Raw genomic sequence first — 15,114 nt, forward strand, 5'->3', positions numbered from 1 at the left:
ACTGTGCACTACCTGCTCAGTGTCAAACAGCAGAAAGAAAAAGTTAGCAACTAGCTGGTGAACACAGTGGAGCATTTAGCAGCTAAAGGGCCAGATGTTTCCCTCAGGAGCTAGTGGGAAAAAAGTAAAAGAGCTACATATCAGCTTAAAAGGTGATAACAATGTAAGTGTTGTATTCAAAGCTTGTCTCCATTGCCCTAAAGTGGTTAAAATCTATTGCAGGTTTAACTTCTTTATTAAGAACATCTATAAATTTGACATTTTCTGATATATTTTTTTTTTACATGCTTTATAAATTAATTGACTCAACATAACTTGACTACAGGCAATTTGAGAGTTTTATTCACACTTTTTGTGTTCTAGGGGATGATCCATAATTTATCAACCGCCTTCATTCTCACCTTTTGTAACCTGGAGAAAACCAGAAAGATGTATATTTTTTGTGTCTTTTAAACTTTTAAGTATGATTTCTTTTGCTTGAACTCAAGAGAAACTCAGCAGGTGGTTGTTGCTCTTTGAAGTCTTTAATCCCAACACACAACAGGAACAATCCAGACATCAGGTGGTAAATATCAAATATGTTTGATAAGACAGGGGCAGTTCAGATCAGTCTGTGAGTCAATCAGTTTGTAAACCCATCAAACTACCAGACTATCTGCCCAGACCGTCTGTCTAGACCCATTTGTCACCTGCTTTACATGAAAATGCATAATGTTGGATTTTGATGCACTTGCTCAGTATAAGATTGTAGATACAGGCAAAGACAGAAAAGGTGTTCAAGGCATGCTGCTACATGTGAGTATGTCCTTTGAATTTAAAAACCTCTCTTCAAAATGTAAATGAATGGAAAGCCACTGCTGCTTTCTTAGGTTGCCTTTCTTTCTGTCCTCCATCTGACTGGTTCTGCGCTAACACGTCTCAGGCTTCTCTAAGTATGGCTGCACCTGTCTGCTTCTGTTTCTATCATGACTCAGACATCCCTGCTTGCTCCTCTGAAGCTATTAAAACTGCAAGTACACTCCATAGACATATAGTGAGCAGGCCACTCTAGCGAACACTCATCATAAAACCATTTGTGGAGCATCTAGCACAACACAACTCAAACATAAAAATGTACTATTCTTATGGCCTCAATCAATATGAACAGATCAGAATTTGGCATCACCAAACTTTTCGATTTTAGTGGGGTATTTAGCAAGACTCAATATGTAAATAAGTCCAGTCACAGCTTATCTGTTTTCCATGAACCACCACTAAATCAGATCTGATGTCAAACTGTTTTGTTCCCTTAGACTCTTATATGATTCTTACATTACCCATTTAAGAATGAGGGAAGGGGCTTAGACATCAGTGAAAGAAAAGGGAATCACACTGCACACTCAGAACTTCAGTTTTTGGAATTCCCAGATCAAGTTGTTGACATTGTGTACTTTGTGAAGAAGGATTCAAACCACAAATTATCTGAGTGACATATATATAGTGCATAACCATAAGCATATTCTAGGACTAGGAAAGACAAACCAGACAAACTATGCCAGCACTCAAATTAATCACTAGGTCTGCATAAGAATTTACATTTGTGTTTAAAAAAAAAAGTACTTTGTAAATATTCATTATGTAAATGTTGCAAAATGTACAAGAGGATCACAGAGCAAGGAGCTATGAGCTCATTAACTTGAATCACCTTATATATGTCCTATATGCCATGCTACTTTTGTCAGTTGATTTAGTGGCTTTAATCTTGGAGAAGGCAATATGTGCCAAATTATGAGTTAATGTAATTAAAAATTTAAAAAACCTTGTCAGAGTTATGAGTGTGCAGCACTCCTAACTTTAATATTAGCAACACTACCAGTGCATAGGAACAATATGTTTGAAAGCTGAACAATGGCATGATTCCTCTTCATGATACATAAACTGTAATAAGTCACTAATTTCAAAGTTAATGTTACGTAGCAACATGCATCAAACAGCCTCTCTATAACACAGTCTGTGGAGCAGTGAATCACCATCACTAACAAATTAATCACCTCAAAAATTCTTCAACACATTAAAATTTCAACAGAGCACAGAGGCCCTATGATAAAAAAAAAAAAAATGGAGCTGTGGCCAATTTGAGTGGGGACTGTACCTCCTCGTGCTAAGCTTCAACCAAGCATAGACCATTAACAGCAATACAATTGACTAACTCTAAAGGAGGCTGCTCTAATTGCTGGGTAAGGGCAGGCTTTTAGTTTGTAAGACCCAATTACCGCCATGCTGTTAGCACTTCTCTACTAATTGCATTCATCAGCTCAAATCGTTATCACCAGGCTCTCCTTCGATTTCTATCAAAATCCAAAAATCCTCATTTCTTTGAGTTTCAGAATAGCTAGAGGTAACTCATAATGTGGCGAGGGATAATGGGTTTACATTTGAGCTGTAATTAGAGGGGGAATGGAGATAGAAGACTGCTGGCATATCTGATTCTGACACAGTATGGGTCCTATCTGCGGCAATGAAACACAGAGGCAGATTTTACTCTAAGCTATTGTCATGGCCCCCGTTTGCTCAAAAATACTGATCAGATGTGAACTGACCATTAGGTAAGCAGAGTACAGATACTGAGATTAAGTAAAAGTTTGGTTTATTACAGGTTGCGCCTTTGCTGTCATTTCTATAATAACATATTCAGAAAGGTAATCACGAGGATCTTGAAACACAACAAAATTATGGCCATGTCCCTCTATGAATGATGATTTGAACAAATGTATATGCCCATTTCTGTAGAAAAAAATAAACACACAAACAAGGATTAAAAATTTGTATAATGAACTGTCAGGCATTGTGATTGATAGTGCATGAAAACTAGTTAGCAGGCGAGCAGAGAAGTGTCAAAATACACAGCTAAAAGTAATGGATCAATGGTTTCTACATCCAGCTTCTGCCACTGCATGTGATTGGAGTATGAAAGCAAACAGAACAAACCTATTGAAGTACAGAGACCAAGCCTGAACACACAGATAGGTCCAGGATTGCTGTGTCCACCAGCACAACCACCACTGTATGTTTTTTCTGCAGTGAAAAACTTCAGAACAAATCCACGGCATGATGGTACAAGGAATAGGGACCTGACAGTGTTAACTCTATTTGGAAGTAAATCTGAAATACATTGAAACATTAACATACATTAAATACAGTCCTGATATATTCCAAAACAGACATGGCCAGCTGGGGTGGACAGCAGACACCCACTCTGTTCTGTTTATATTACACTGAACATCTGCATTGGTGGACCTGTTCTCACATGTGCAGCCAGCCTCTATGGTTCATACATTCAGTCCACATGGTCATAAATTTTGAGGTGCACACTTGTAGACAAGGGCAGATGATGAAATTTATGTCACTTGGACCCTCAGGTGGACACAGAAGGTAATAATTTGAGCTTTTGTACATTAGGATCAAAGTTGAACAGTGAATTCAGTCCGACGGATGTTAACAGACCATTTGGGACAAAAAAAAATCTTTCGCCTTTGTTTTCTCTTTCAAATAACTTTGGCTATCCTGGGGGTTTGTTCAACCCCTGCTTTTGCTTCTCTCTCTCATTTGAGTTCTTTTTTTTTTTTTTATATTGATACATACATCTAGATCTTGGTCATTTACTTGCAACATTATGATTCCAGATGGGAACGATGGCCAAAGTTGAAACAATAAGTTGTGTGACCCTGGAATTTCCCTTCAAACTCAGCAATGTAGCAGCTGATATGAAGAGAGCTATCTGTTTTTTTTATCACCTTGACAATACACACATGATAAAAAGAACAAGCCCTGGAGTTAGCTTTAATTTCCTCCAAGCTTGTGAATCAAACTATTGATATTCTCTCAACACATACACTATCCCCTTGCTCCCCACTGTTGGTTACACAGCCGCACACACAGAGGATACGACCAAGGCCACACGCAGCCACTCATGGCTCATCTATACAGCTGCCATTCAGATGCGTATAGCAGAGGACGTTTGATGGTTTTCTAATCTCAGTAGCTGCCACTGGGAGATGGGGCGAGCTGACCCCTGTCATCCCCACAGTGCATCTCAAACAGCCCCACATCTCCATCTCAATCTCCCTCCACTCACTATCTCCGTCCACCATTGTGTCGTCCACCTGCTCTCCAAATGTCAGCACGAATGCTTCGCGGCAGCATCCCTGCGCCTCCCCAGGGTGGGGGTGACCTGCTCTGCCGCCATTTGGTATAATGTCATGCTATCCCTGGGCAAGGGTTCCATGCTGACCTGCTGTGTGGAATGTGCAGGCTGATGTATGCTATCACACAACAACAGAGATCCAGATACAGTATGTGCTTCATTACATGGCTCCTTACGGGCCACTAAATGAGAAGATCGCATGTTCTGAGGCACTGGATGAGAAATAATGAGGCAGAAAATGCACAGAGCGTGGGTCCAGTTGGTTCGGATGAAAACCTTCCCTGAAAATGTTTCTTCATTTGAATTCTTCTGCCTTAGTTTGTCTAGGTAACTGACAAACGAGGCACTTTGTGACCTGTGAAACAGAGCCAGTAAACCCAATGGCTTGTTTTGCAGTCAGTGACAATTTATCTGACATTCTCCTAGCAGTGACTAAGTTTCCTGACTAATACTAATTGAAGTCCAAAAATAATCATTTTACATAGTATAAAAATAGGGAGCCCCAGAACTGTCAGAATATATCAAAAAGACATCAGCCAAGTCAAACTAAGAATTTAATACATCAATAAATAATTTGTTGGAGTGTAAAAGAAAATATAAAGCTGTTTATACATGAAAATTTTATTTATGGTACTCTTATATTCACTTTTCACTGCCACAAATTTTTTAAAACTGAAATTTCTTTTTCTTTCTTTTTTTTGGTATTGGTCCACATAATTAATTATCTATTCCCTATTTTCCCATGATAAATTAGATATTTGTAAGATATCATATTATACATTTTTAATCCATGCATGTTTTATATTTTTTCTATACCTATATTTATTATTCAATTCCCAGGGCTTGTGAAAGAAATTTTCATTTGCATTACATCATCACAATGTAAAATTTATGGGATAAGCAGCACACATACCAATGCACATGTTTAGAAGTGGGCCATACAACATGAAAGCAAACTGGAAACCACAAAACTTTCAGTCTTATGCACTCTGTGAGTGTTAGGGTTAGGGTTAGGTGATTCTCACCTGTATTCATAGAAAGTCACAATTAAAACAGACATACAGTGACAGACTAAACAAACTGGACAAACAAGAGACATATTACAAAGTTACACAAACTATGTGATATTTGCATAAAACCCTCTTAACATTATCCTCATCTTCAAGTGCATATCTCTATTTGTCTTCATCAAATACCACAATGGAAGAGAGATTTTCTTTTTTCTTTTACACTCCCTTTCAATTATTCAACTAACAACATTATTTATTGATGTCTTCATTTATATTTTTGACTTGTCTGGGATTCTTTTGTTACATTTGGACAGTTTTGGGGCTCCATAGAACAAAATATCAATGAAGAGAAAAGCAGAAATTGTACAAAATGAAGAGACTACCATGCAGTATAAAAATAAACGTATTTTTTAAATAATCTAGTAATGTCTTTTTTAATTTCTTTGCCGCTACACTGTGAACACAAAAAACAGTCACACAAATAGTCATTGTTAAGAACACAATGACTAAAGCTACTCCACAGATATCTGAAGTTGGACTGTCACAAATTATATTATTTTAAACGTAAAAAAAATATAAAATAAAAAAAATAAAAAATTAAATCCTTTAAACACTAAAAAAAAGGTTCCCTGCTGCTGCCTGGTTCTCATCAAGACCCATCAAGGATGAAAAGCTCTCCTCACATCCTCACAGTCTTTTTTCCCTCCAGGCTGGAACAGGGAAACAATTCTAATTTATCTAGTAAGCATATTTTGCTTCAAATTTTATTAATGTGACACATCTTAATATATCTTTTCTAAAAAATAATCTTGACTGGGACAGCAGGGAGAGAAAAAAGTTTCTCTTGGATTCTGCTATTAATTTGGGCTCCAGAGAATCAGTTTGTTCCCAATATGAAAAGCTGAAAATGAAGAGGGAAAAAAGTTAAAGCCAATTTACATAGAATACAAAAAAAAAATCCCCTGAAGCATGAAAATCAGCTTGAGAATGAGCCATTAGAGTGCATCACACAGTTTTTAGAAAGTCTCTACCATAAGCAAATATGGAAATATTCCACTGAATTCAAATGAGAGCCAGTGCACAGTTTCATTTTATTAATAAGGCAGCATGGCCCCTTGTGTGCGTGTGAATATAGAACAGGACCTTGATTTAAACCTAGCATAAACCTGAGCTCCAAAGTCATTTTGACTCCTAATTTGTGGAGCTATCCATGAGCCATGTGGCTTAACACCTTATATTTAAAAATGTAACAGAGTTTACGACCTGTAAATGGCACTGCTTAGAGCACTTTTATCTCAAGAAGAGGGAGCTGCTGCCGTGTTGCATCACACAGCCTCAGTGGGAAATGTGTTTTTCATGCCTGTTTTCCTTCTCTGCCACATTTCAGCATTTGCCCTCGCAGACACTGACCAACAAACCACAGAGAGCTTGATTGCTGTTTTTTAAATGAGACAGTGGAAGTTACTGTGTTAGAGTGAGTTACTGCGAAGGGAAAAAAAAGTATTCAAGTATCTAAATAGCTGAACAATAAGGCTCCCATTTGACCTGGTCATATCATCAGTCTAAATCCTACTGACGGGACCAGAACAAATTGTACAGCTGAAAGGTGCTTGTAATCGCCCTCACTCTCCAGACCACTCTCCTCTCGCACCCTCTCTCGCCCCTCCTCTCTTTCTCCACTCTTTCATGACTAGCTAATGAATGTAGATGGTGCTCTGGGGGATGCAGTGGTCTTATTACACGGGTTATGTGTGCGCGTTGTAAGCTCACTGTGCTCCAGTCAGGCTATGGTGAAAGGTTCAATTGCTTTGGTGAAGCCCCCACCTCAATAAACAGAGGGGCTAAAGAGGTTTGTTTATTGGGCCCACCTTGACTTGACCTCCGTAGCTCTGTGGGGACAGGCTGCGTGATTACCTAAGTGTCAGTGCTGCCTGGGGAGAACGGGGGCAGGCTACTTGTGTTGGCCCTCTCTCTCTCCTAATAAATCACAGGAATAAGCGCACAAACCACAAGAGTGGAACAAATGCAAAACCAAAGACAGAGTGATGTAAGCCTGAAGATTAAATGGTTTATCCAACATGTTTGCAGTCAAACAAGTGGGATTTACTACTCTACCGTCAGTCTACAGAACAATCATCAAATATATTCAGTAAATTTTAAATGTATTGATTAGATTATCGCATGAGAAGGTGAAAGGTAAACATGAGATCCCCCATGAATGATGCAGATTTGCAGTGGATGAAAAAGCTAATACAACACGTGGCCAAAAGTATGTGGATATGCAAACATTTTACTTGTGAATGGTAGACACCTCATTCCAAAATCAATTAATATGCTGATATAACAGTCTCCACTCTTCTAAGAAGGTTTTCCACAAGTTTATGGAACCTGACTGCAGGAATTTCCTCCATTCCGCCAGAAGAGCATCAGTGAGTTCAGACACGGATGTTAAGCAAAAAGGCCTGGCTTCCAGTCACCGTTCATGAGGTTGAGGATGAGGTTGAGGTCAGAGCTCTGTGCAGGCAAGTCATGTTCTTCTATATAAAACTGGAAAATAAATGTATCTATGGACCGTTGCATGGTCATGTTGAAACAGGAAAGGACCTTTCATAAACTGTTGTCACAAAGTCAGAAGCACGCTATTGTTTAAAATATCACTATATGCTGAAGCATGAAGATTTTGATTAATGGGAACAAATGGTGCCAGGTCAAACTATGAAAAACAGCCCAAGAACAAAAGTACCCAAAGGAATGTGGACAGACAAGTCCACATAGTGTATTTTATCATGATTGTATGTGTGACAAAAAAGGCAAATACACTATAGATAGACAGTTTCTGAGGTGCTTTCATCTAAAGCATTTGCCTCTCATTCACACACACACACAAGCGCACATTGTTGGAAGCAAGCTAACATGCAAGGCACTGGCCTGACCATTTGGATCAATTGGGGTTATGTGTCTAGCTAAAAGACTGCCTCAACATGGACATCTGCAGGAGCTGGGGATCAAACGACCAACAGTTGCAATTAATAGATGACCCACTCATTGCCATTAAAGATTCTGCATCACAAATCAATACTGCACATTTATTCTAACAACGTTTGAATTCACTCGTGAATTCATTATTGAGTGTGATGTTGTTCAACACTGTTTTCACGGCAGACATTTTTGCTGTGCGACATTTCCATAATACATACTAACTGTGTTATGTAAAATATAATGGGAGCATTTCCTCCATTTGCACATTGTATTGTGGGACAACAGCCTTCAACAGCAGCAAAATATCAATCAATTTAGTCTTTATACTGAATGTTTTGAATATAATTTATGTGGATTTGGGACGTAGCCAGAAATTAAATGGAGTGGTCACAGAAAGTTGCTGTCACAGCTTTGCCTTCGTCTGTCTTTGATTTAAACTGAAACACACCTCAACGAGGCATATGCAATAATCCTTTTTGTTTCAAATTACGTGTATCCTCTCCCTGTGTTTTCTATTCTGTCACGGGCCTGGGTTTTGATGCTCTATCAAAGTCTTTTGCTGGTCATGTTTTTTTGTTTTCTGCTAAAGTGGAGATGTTTCCCTCCAGCCATTGTGTGCTGTTTGTCCTCTAGTGGAATAAGGCTCATTATTTCAATGTGTAGTCACAGTTTCTACCGTTACGCCCAGGGATCAGGCCATCTCTCCATTAAGGGAAATTGCTTTGAAAGGTCTTGTCCCCTGCCACACACACACACACACACACACACACACACACACACACACACACACAGACACATTCACACACTTACTGTACTGGTATTACATTTTTTCCATGCAATGCTTGACTTGCATGACTGCTAAATTGTTGAATTCCCATGTGCACAAAACAAAGCCTTACAGTGCATCTTTACCTTGCCAGTGAGCATAGAGAGCAAGAAAGCACAGCTAATTATATCGGTTTCGTTTTTAGAAGTCAGTGAGGTGAACTGTGGCCTGCACATGTGACTGACCTGCACTGTAAAGAATCAGTTGTGACATGATGTGACTGCTGTACCAGTCTATTCAGGATGCATTTCCTGTCAGTGAACAATGAAATAACTCAACTGTGATCCATCCACAACAGTTCACATGTGATGATTCAGTATAAGCTGTTATATCATATTTGTTATGATGTATCTTAATGTTTTATTGTCCTTCTTTATTGTAAAACTGTAGGATACTGCAGTATTTGTATCATAAAGATGCTGCATTTCTCCTTCTCTAAAAGCAGTTAACACGAGACAGTGTATTTGACTTCACATACATTTATGACTGAAAGGTTGTTGGTTTAAATCTCTGCGAAATCAACAAACAGAAAAGAGAAACAGTATACAGGGAAAATAAATGAGTAATGCACTGTCTTTCTCAACAATGCCCAATAAAGTCTATTCAGCAAGGCACGCAGTAAAGAATAATGCCAGAATACGTGAAAAAGTGTGTTTGTTTTTCTTCCAAATGCCATTAACGGCCATGAAATTTCTATCCTGCTGGTGTATTTGCCACAGTCTGATGCTGCTGTTGTCTGTTTTCCTGTCCTCCTGAATGAAATCGCCCATTATTTTTTAAAAAATACATTAAAAACTGTTTCCTGGATCAGCCTTTTTTGACTTTTCATGGGCAATAACTGTAATAGAGAAAACATTAATAAATAACATTTTATTACTCCTTTTTTTCCTCCCTGGTGTCTATAGTATAGCTATAGATCAGTCAATAGTAGCAGATCTTGGTATGAATGTGTGTTTGAACATCATTGGATGAAAGCACCGTGCTCCCTGAAAAAAACGTATGCAGTGTTGTACCTATGTGACTTCTGTGTGATGATGCGCTGGTCAGTTGTCCCCAGAGAGACACCATACAGATGGTCAGCAGCAGCGCCCTTCTGCACACGCTCTGTAGGTCCCTCTTCCGCATTCTGGAAAAAAAGGTAGAGACAAAAATCATCAGCCATTTTTTGCATCACATGAACACTCAGATGTGCAGGCTGGCTCACTTGAGCTCATGCCAACAAGCTCCCAAAGCCTTGACTTGGCAGTCAGAGGTGGTCAATTAGAGTAACTCCTGGAATCACAAAGCTCGGATCTACAGAGCTTTAACTGGACGCCTTGGCTGTGTTAAGGATTAGCCTGCCGAAGGCCACGAACAAAAGGGTTCCCCATGGCGCGCAAACTGCAGTTACATACTGCCAGCAAATATCAAAGTACCATGTCCCAACAAACGTCTTCTATCAAGGCCTGGACAAGTCAACATTTAAAACACAGAAATTTAGCAGCTAATTCTGTTCTTTGGAATTGGAATTGCTGCAATGTTTAGGCTTGGACATTGGGGCAAAGCAAATCTGAGCTAATTTTCTAATTTTCTGGGTCAAGTTAAACTTTACTGAACTCTGATATGCTAATTTGTGCTGCTGACCAATGACAAGCCATCTTGACAGTACTGATCTTACCCGACTCGACTTACTAGACTTAGTAGCTTATTAGCTGTGCTCTACAAAATCCAACTTTATTTAACCTCCTCTGTTAGAGCTTAACTGCTTCACAAAAGAGCAAAGTTTTACAGACAGTAATGAGACAAGACCAATTGGACTACTGCTTTTAATTAAACTATGTGGACTTACTGTCCTGTTAGCAACCAAACTGACAAGCTTGCTAGCTGTGAGATTGCAAGCTCATTTGTTTGGAGAGCTTTTTTCCCCTTTTCTGGCAGTACAAAATGATAGGTGGGAGCTAATGGTACAGAGAAAACTAAAAGAAGTTCAGGGAGCTAATATACTGTGTAACCATGTTAGCCATGTTAGCACCAAATACTGAGCCATTTTCACTGTTCCACAATCCTCTGTGATTTAGTCCACCATACAGCCCTCTTTACCCTTTAATATTATGCAGGGATTCACATTGTTTCAGCATAATCAAAATGCATCAAACAAGGGATTTACTGCATGCTGATTCAACAAAACATTAGGCTGAATTCACGTGAAACTGGGAAGGGATGTGTTGTAGGTGTTGTGCAGGTATCTGACTACATTCTTTAAGACACGTTCAGTGATAATTTTAGAAACCATAAACAGACTGCATTTTGTAATATCAATTTAGACCTGGAGGCAGAGAGCAAATGAAGTATGTTTGCCCTCTCTGTCTCTTCTTGCCCACTTACAGTCATCCTGCTACCTGGGAGGTGAGTAATGCTGTTTGTGTGGTCTGTCTTAATGTGCTCTGCTCGGTAATCTCCTTGTACTTTCAGAGGACTGTTGTCCAGTAATACTCTCCATCTCCATCCGAGAGAGGCCCGTGGAGAGCGGTACAAGCATTGCAATCAGTGGCTCATCTCACTGCCAACAGAACTGGCCTCCTCTCTCGTGAGGAAGCAGTCGCAAATCACAGCTCTGCTTTGAACTCTGTTCCAGTGCAGCCAGTCAAATTAGTAAAATGCTTGGTTTCATGCATAGAGATCAACTCTTGCTTATCTGGCAGAGGCTTGCATGTGAGGGAAATGTTTTGCTGTGACTGCCTTTGTACTGACAGCCAGAGCTGGGTGAGATCTAAACGGGAGACTCTAATTCTGTACAGTCTCAGACAGCTGACGCAACCAGGATGTTATGAGCACACAGACTAAGACAAACACAGACACAGTGTCTGTAACATCACCCACAGATTTATAAGGGACTATTTGAAGCCTGGGGTTTATATATTTACACTCATTGCCATTTGGTCAGGTGTTGAAGCCAAATAATCCAGCTTTGGGCAAAAGGGTTAGAGGCTTGGATGGACCTGAGGTGAGGCGAAAAAGTAGTAACCATGAAAGCGGACTGTGACAGGCTGAGACACCTGTCAATCAAGACAAACTTTGCCTACAAACATTGTTTGACACATATATCTAAGCCTCACTAAATTCTTCTGAAAAATCAAGTTTCAAGACAACAGCTAAGCAACATTTTGAGACGTTTTGACATCATTATCATTGCTTTGACTTTATATTTCTTGAGAAAGGTTAGGGCTTTGGAATTGAAGTCAGTCTAAAAAGTTTTCTGATGTTAAATGTATCCTTTAAAGTTTTCATCATTTGGTAGCAATGTTTTTAGTATCTAATGCACACTCATGAGGATGCCCATGCATGCTTGGATGCGAGACTGCCAACTAGAAAACATGGATCTAAACAATGCAGGTTTCAGATTCCTCTAAAATCAGCTTTTGTGTTTTATGAGGAAAGAAATAAATTCAACAATAAGCCTCAAGGATAAGGATTTCTTAAGAAACAGGGAATGTAAACATAACTTTGTATGTCTACAAAACACCACAGGTACCTTTAATGTCTAGAGGCCCCTTAGTGGACTCCATCTTAACCAACTTCCAATTGGCCACTTGACCATTGTGGTTACCCACAGGCATTGTCTGAATTTGCCTGGTTCTTATACAGTATTACATTCCAAAAGAGATACACACTGCAGCCTCCAGTGCAGCTACAGTGGCTGATTTGATCTTTTACTTTGTTCATCAGGGACTGACCAGTTAAATTAACTCCCACAGAGCCATAAAACTAATTTTCACCTGCAGTTCCTGTAGTTTGGTTCAATACCAACACACACAACGCCTCCAACACCAAACCAGATGAAATGGTAACTTGATTAAAAAAAGATTTTTCACTCTGGCAGAGCAAATTTGGAGCTCTGTTGCAAACACAGTACGTATAATGTGAGTCCTGCTCTGGAGACCAGCTCAACACTTCCACCTCACTTTCAGTTTAATTTCTTCCACTTCTCTTTATCTTAAAAAAGAAATACACCCACATTAAATATTCCACCCCCTGTTCAAAATCTTATTTTTACTTATTTGCAGTTACTGGTAATAAGACAAGAGAAAACTAATAAATCTCTCTGACAGCTGAACTCCAGAAATAATTGGAATTTGAGTGCATGCTGCCCTGCTTGTAGAAAATGAAATGTCAAGCAGTTAGTCTGTGAGTGTTTATTGATTTTAGGTTTGGACAGTAGGATGCCTGGTTTTATTCCAAACTAGATTTAAACATCTAGCATCTAATATTATGATTTCCATCTCAGTGCCCAGTAGTGTTCAGGTGGCTTGTTGGAGCTGGTTAACAGGAAAATTACTCCACCTGATGGATGTGACACTGAGACCAGGTGGCTCATCACAAAATGGCCTGATCAGGGTAAACCTACTTAGGCACAGGTTAAGTCTGATTTTTACATGCAGGAGGCACACATACACATTTAGTGTGGTGATCAGTTTGGATGCAGCTTGGGTATCATGTTATTTACATTGGTTTCGCCACAGTATGCCAACAAATATTCTCCAACCTGTGAACCTTTTCTGTTCTCTCATAAATTTATTACACAGTTACAACCTATTCAACTGTGCATGTAAGGTCTGAGTGTAGGTGACTAGAAATGCAGTATCTGCAAAAGTGAATATATTATAGCTCTTACTATATTTCAGTTCTTCAGTTCCTCACGAAAAACGTATTGGCTGCTGGACTGCAAATCCATGAGAAGTCTCATGTTTTGAGGCTCTGCCTGTTTAATGACCCTGCATCCTGAAAATGACCTTTATATATTATTAATTTGCAAGCTATAAGGAAATTTGTTTTCCCAAAAATATGTTGTTGTAGCAGTTTAGGTTTGACTATTGTTTCTGTTTAGGCAAGTCGATACAAGCGACAGATCATGGCCTTGGTTCAATATTCAAAAGTCAAGAGTGATACAAGACAGGACATTTTATTTGTTCGAAATGTAACCAAAATTGTTATTTTTCCCCAACTTAGTGTTTTGACTTGACTTAAACTTAACTGCAAGAAAGACACAGGACATTACCCTGGTCTACAGTGAAAGCCCTGAGCATTATACAGCCACATTGATCTACCTAGAAAACCTGCCTCAAACTTCTCCGCCATACAAGAACTGGAAAACAAACCTTTGCCAGTGAACATTACCCACACACCAATTATGTTTCCTCCAAAACGTAACAGACATTTACTAGTATATGAAAGTAATTTTTAGGAGACAGGCTTGGCTGACCGCACCAGGAACACCAGCTCAATGAAGTATGAACGCCACAAATTATTTCACCGAGCTGCTTCTCAAGAAAACAGGTGCTGGTAAAATGTGGCTTTTCCACAAGAAAGTGTCATTTAACAACATAGAATTAGTGACTCATCTTGCAAGTTAATTACAAACTTTTTCTTGTCCAATTTTTTTTTTTTACCGCCATCCAATTTCCAGAACCCTTCAATCCCCTACTCCTTCTGTTATTAGCGATTCTCACAGCTGCTAATTGTGACAAAAAATCCTCTGATTACAGCCTAATGGACAGACGCAGCCAACACACAAACGTGCTCACACACACCCACAAAAGCCCCCCCACCACCACCACCACCACCACACACACACACAGCACCCATTGCCTTGTAGCAGCAGTGAGTCAATGGGACCAATAAGACAGAGGAGTGTATTTACTGCTGATACACGGCACTGAGTGGACGAGCTTGAGGTGGCTGCTGTGGTTGGAGGGCAAAACAAAACTACTGTTGTTGTTTATGTTAGGCGTTTTTGTTTACCTCTTATCTAAATATGACACACTGCCGGTTGTGTACCGGCAGTCATGCCCCAGGCCAAGCCTTCCCTCAGTTACATAAACAGCTATTATACTGACACAGAAAACATAGAGTGTGTCGAAACGTAGTACATCAGTCCAGCTGAATTAAACCTTCAGTTTAGTTGCTGTTGGGACACTTTCTGAAATACTTTTTTTCTTTTTTGTTTTGACAGTTGACAGTCTAGAGAGAGATAGGGAGGGAACAAGGGTAGAGAGAGGGGAGGGTATGACATATAACAAAGGTCCACCGGCTGAGAATTCAGCAGTTATGTGGTATACACATTAATCATTAGGCTAAAA

The 15,114-nt window shown here is 39.4% G+C and overlaps 1 protein-coding gene across 1 annotated transcript in view; it reads right to left on the reverse strand.

Annotated features, from left to right (window-relative positions):
• tafa3a (TAFA chemokine like family member 3a) overlaps positions 1-15,114 on the reverse strand; it is an 84,509-nt gene that overhangs the window by 26,009 nt on the left and 43,386 nt on the right. Inside the window, exon 2 of the mRNA XM_018661817.2 lies at positions 10,012-10,124. Coding sequence (XP_018517333.1) covers positions 10,012-10,123 — 112 coding nt within the window. The 5' untranslated portion in view covers position 10,124. The remainder of the gene's footprint in view (positions 1-10,011; positions 10,125-15,114) is intronic.

Source organism: Lates calcarifer, linkage group LG12, assembly GCF_001640805.2.
Source record: "Lates calcarifer isolate ASB-BC8 linkage group LG12, TLL_Latcal_v3, whole genome shotgun sequence".
In the NCBI taxonomy this organism is placed as follows: Eukaryota; Metazoa; Chordata; class Actinopteri; family Centropomidae; genus Lates; species Lates calcarifer.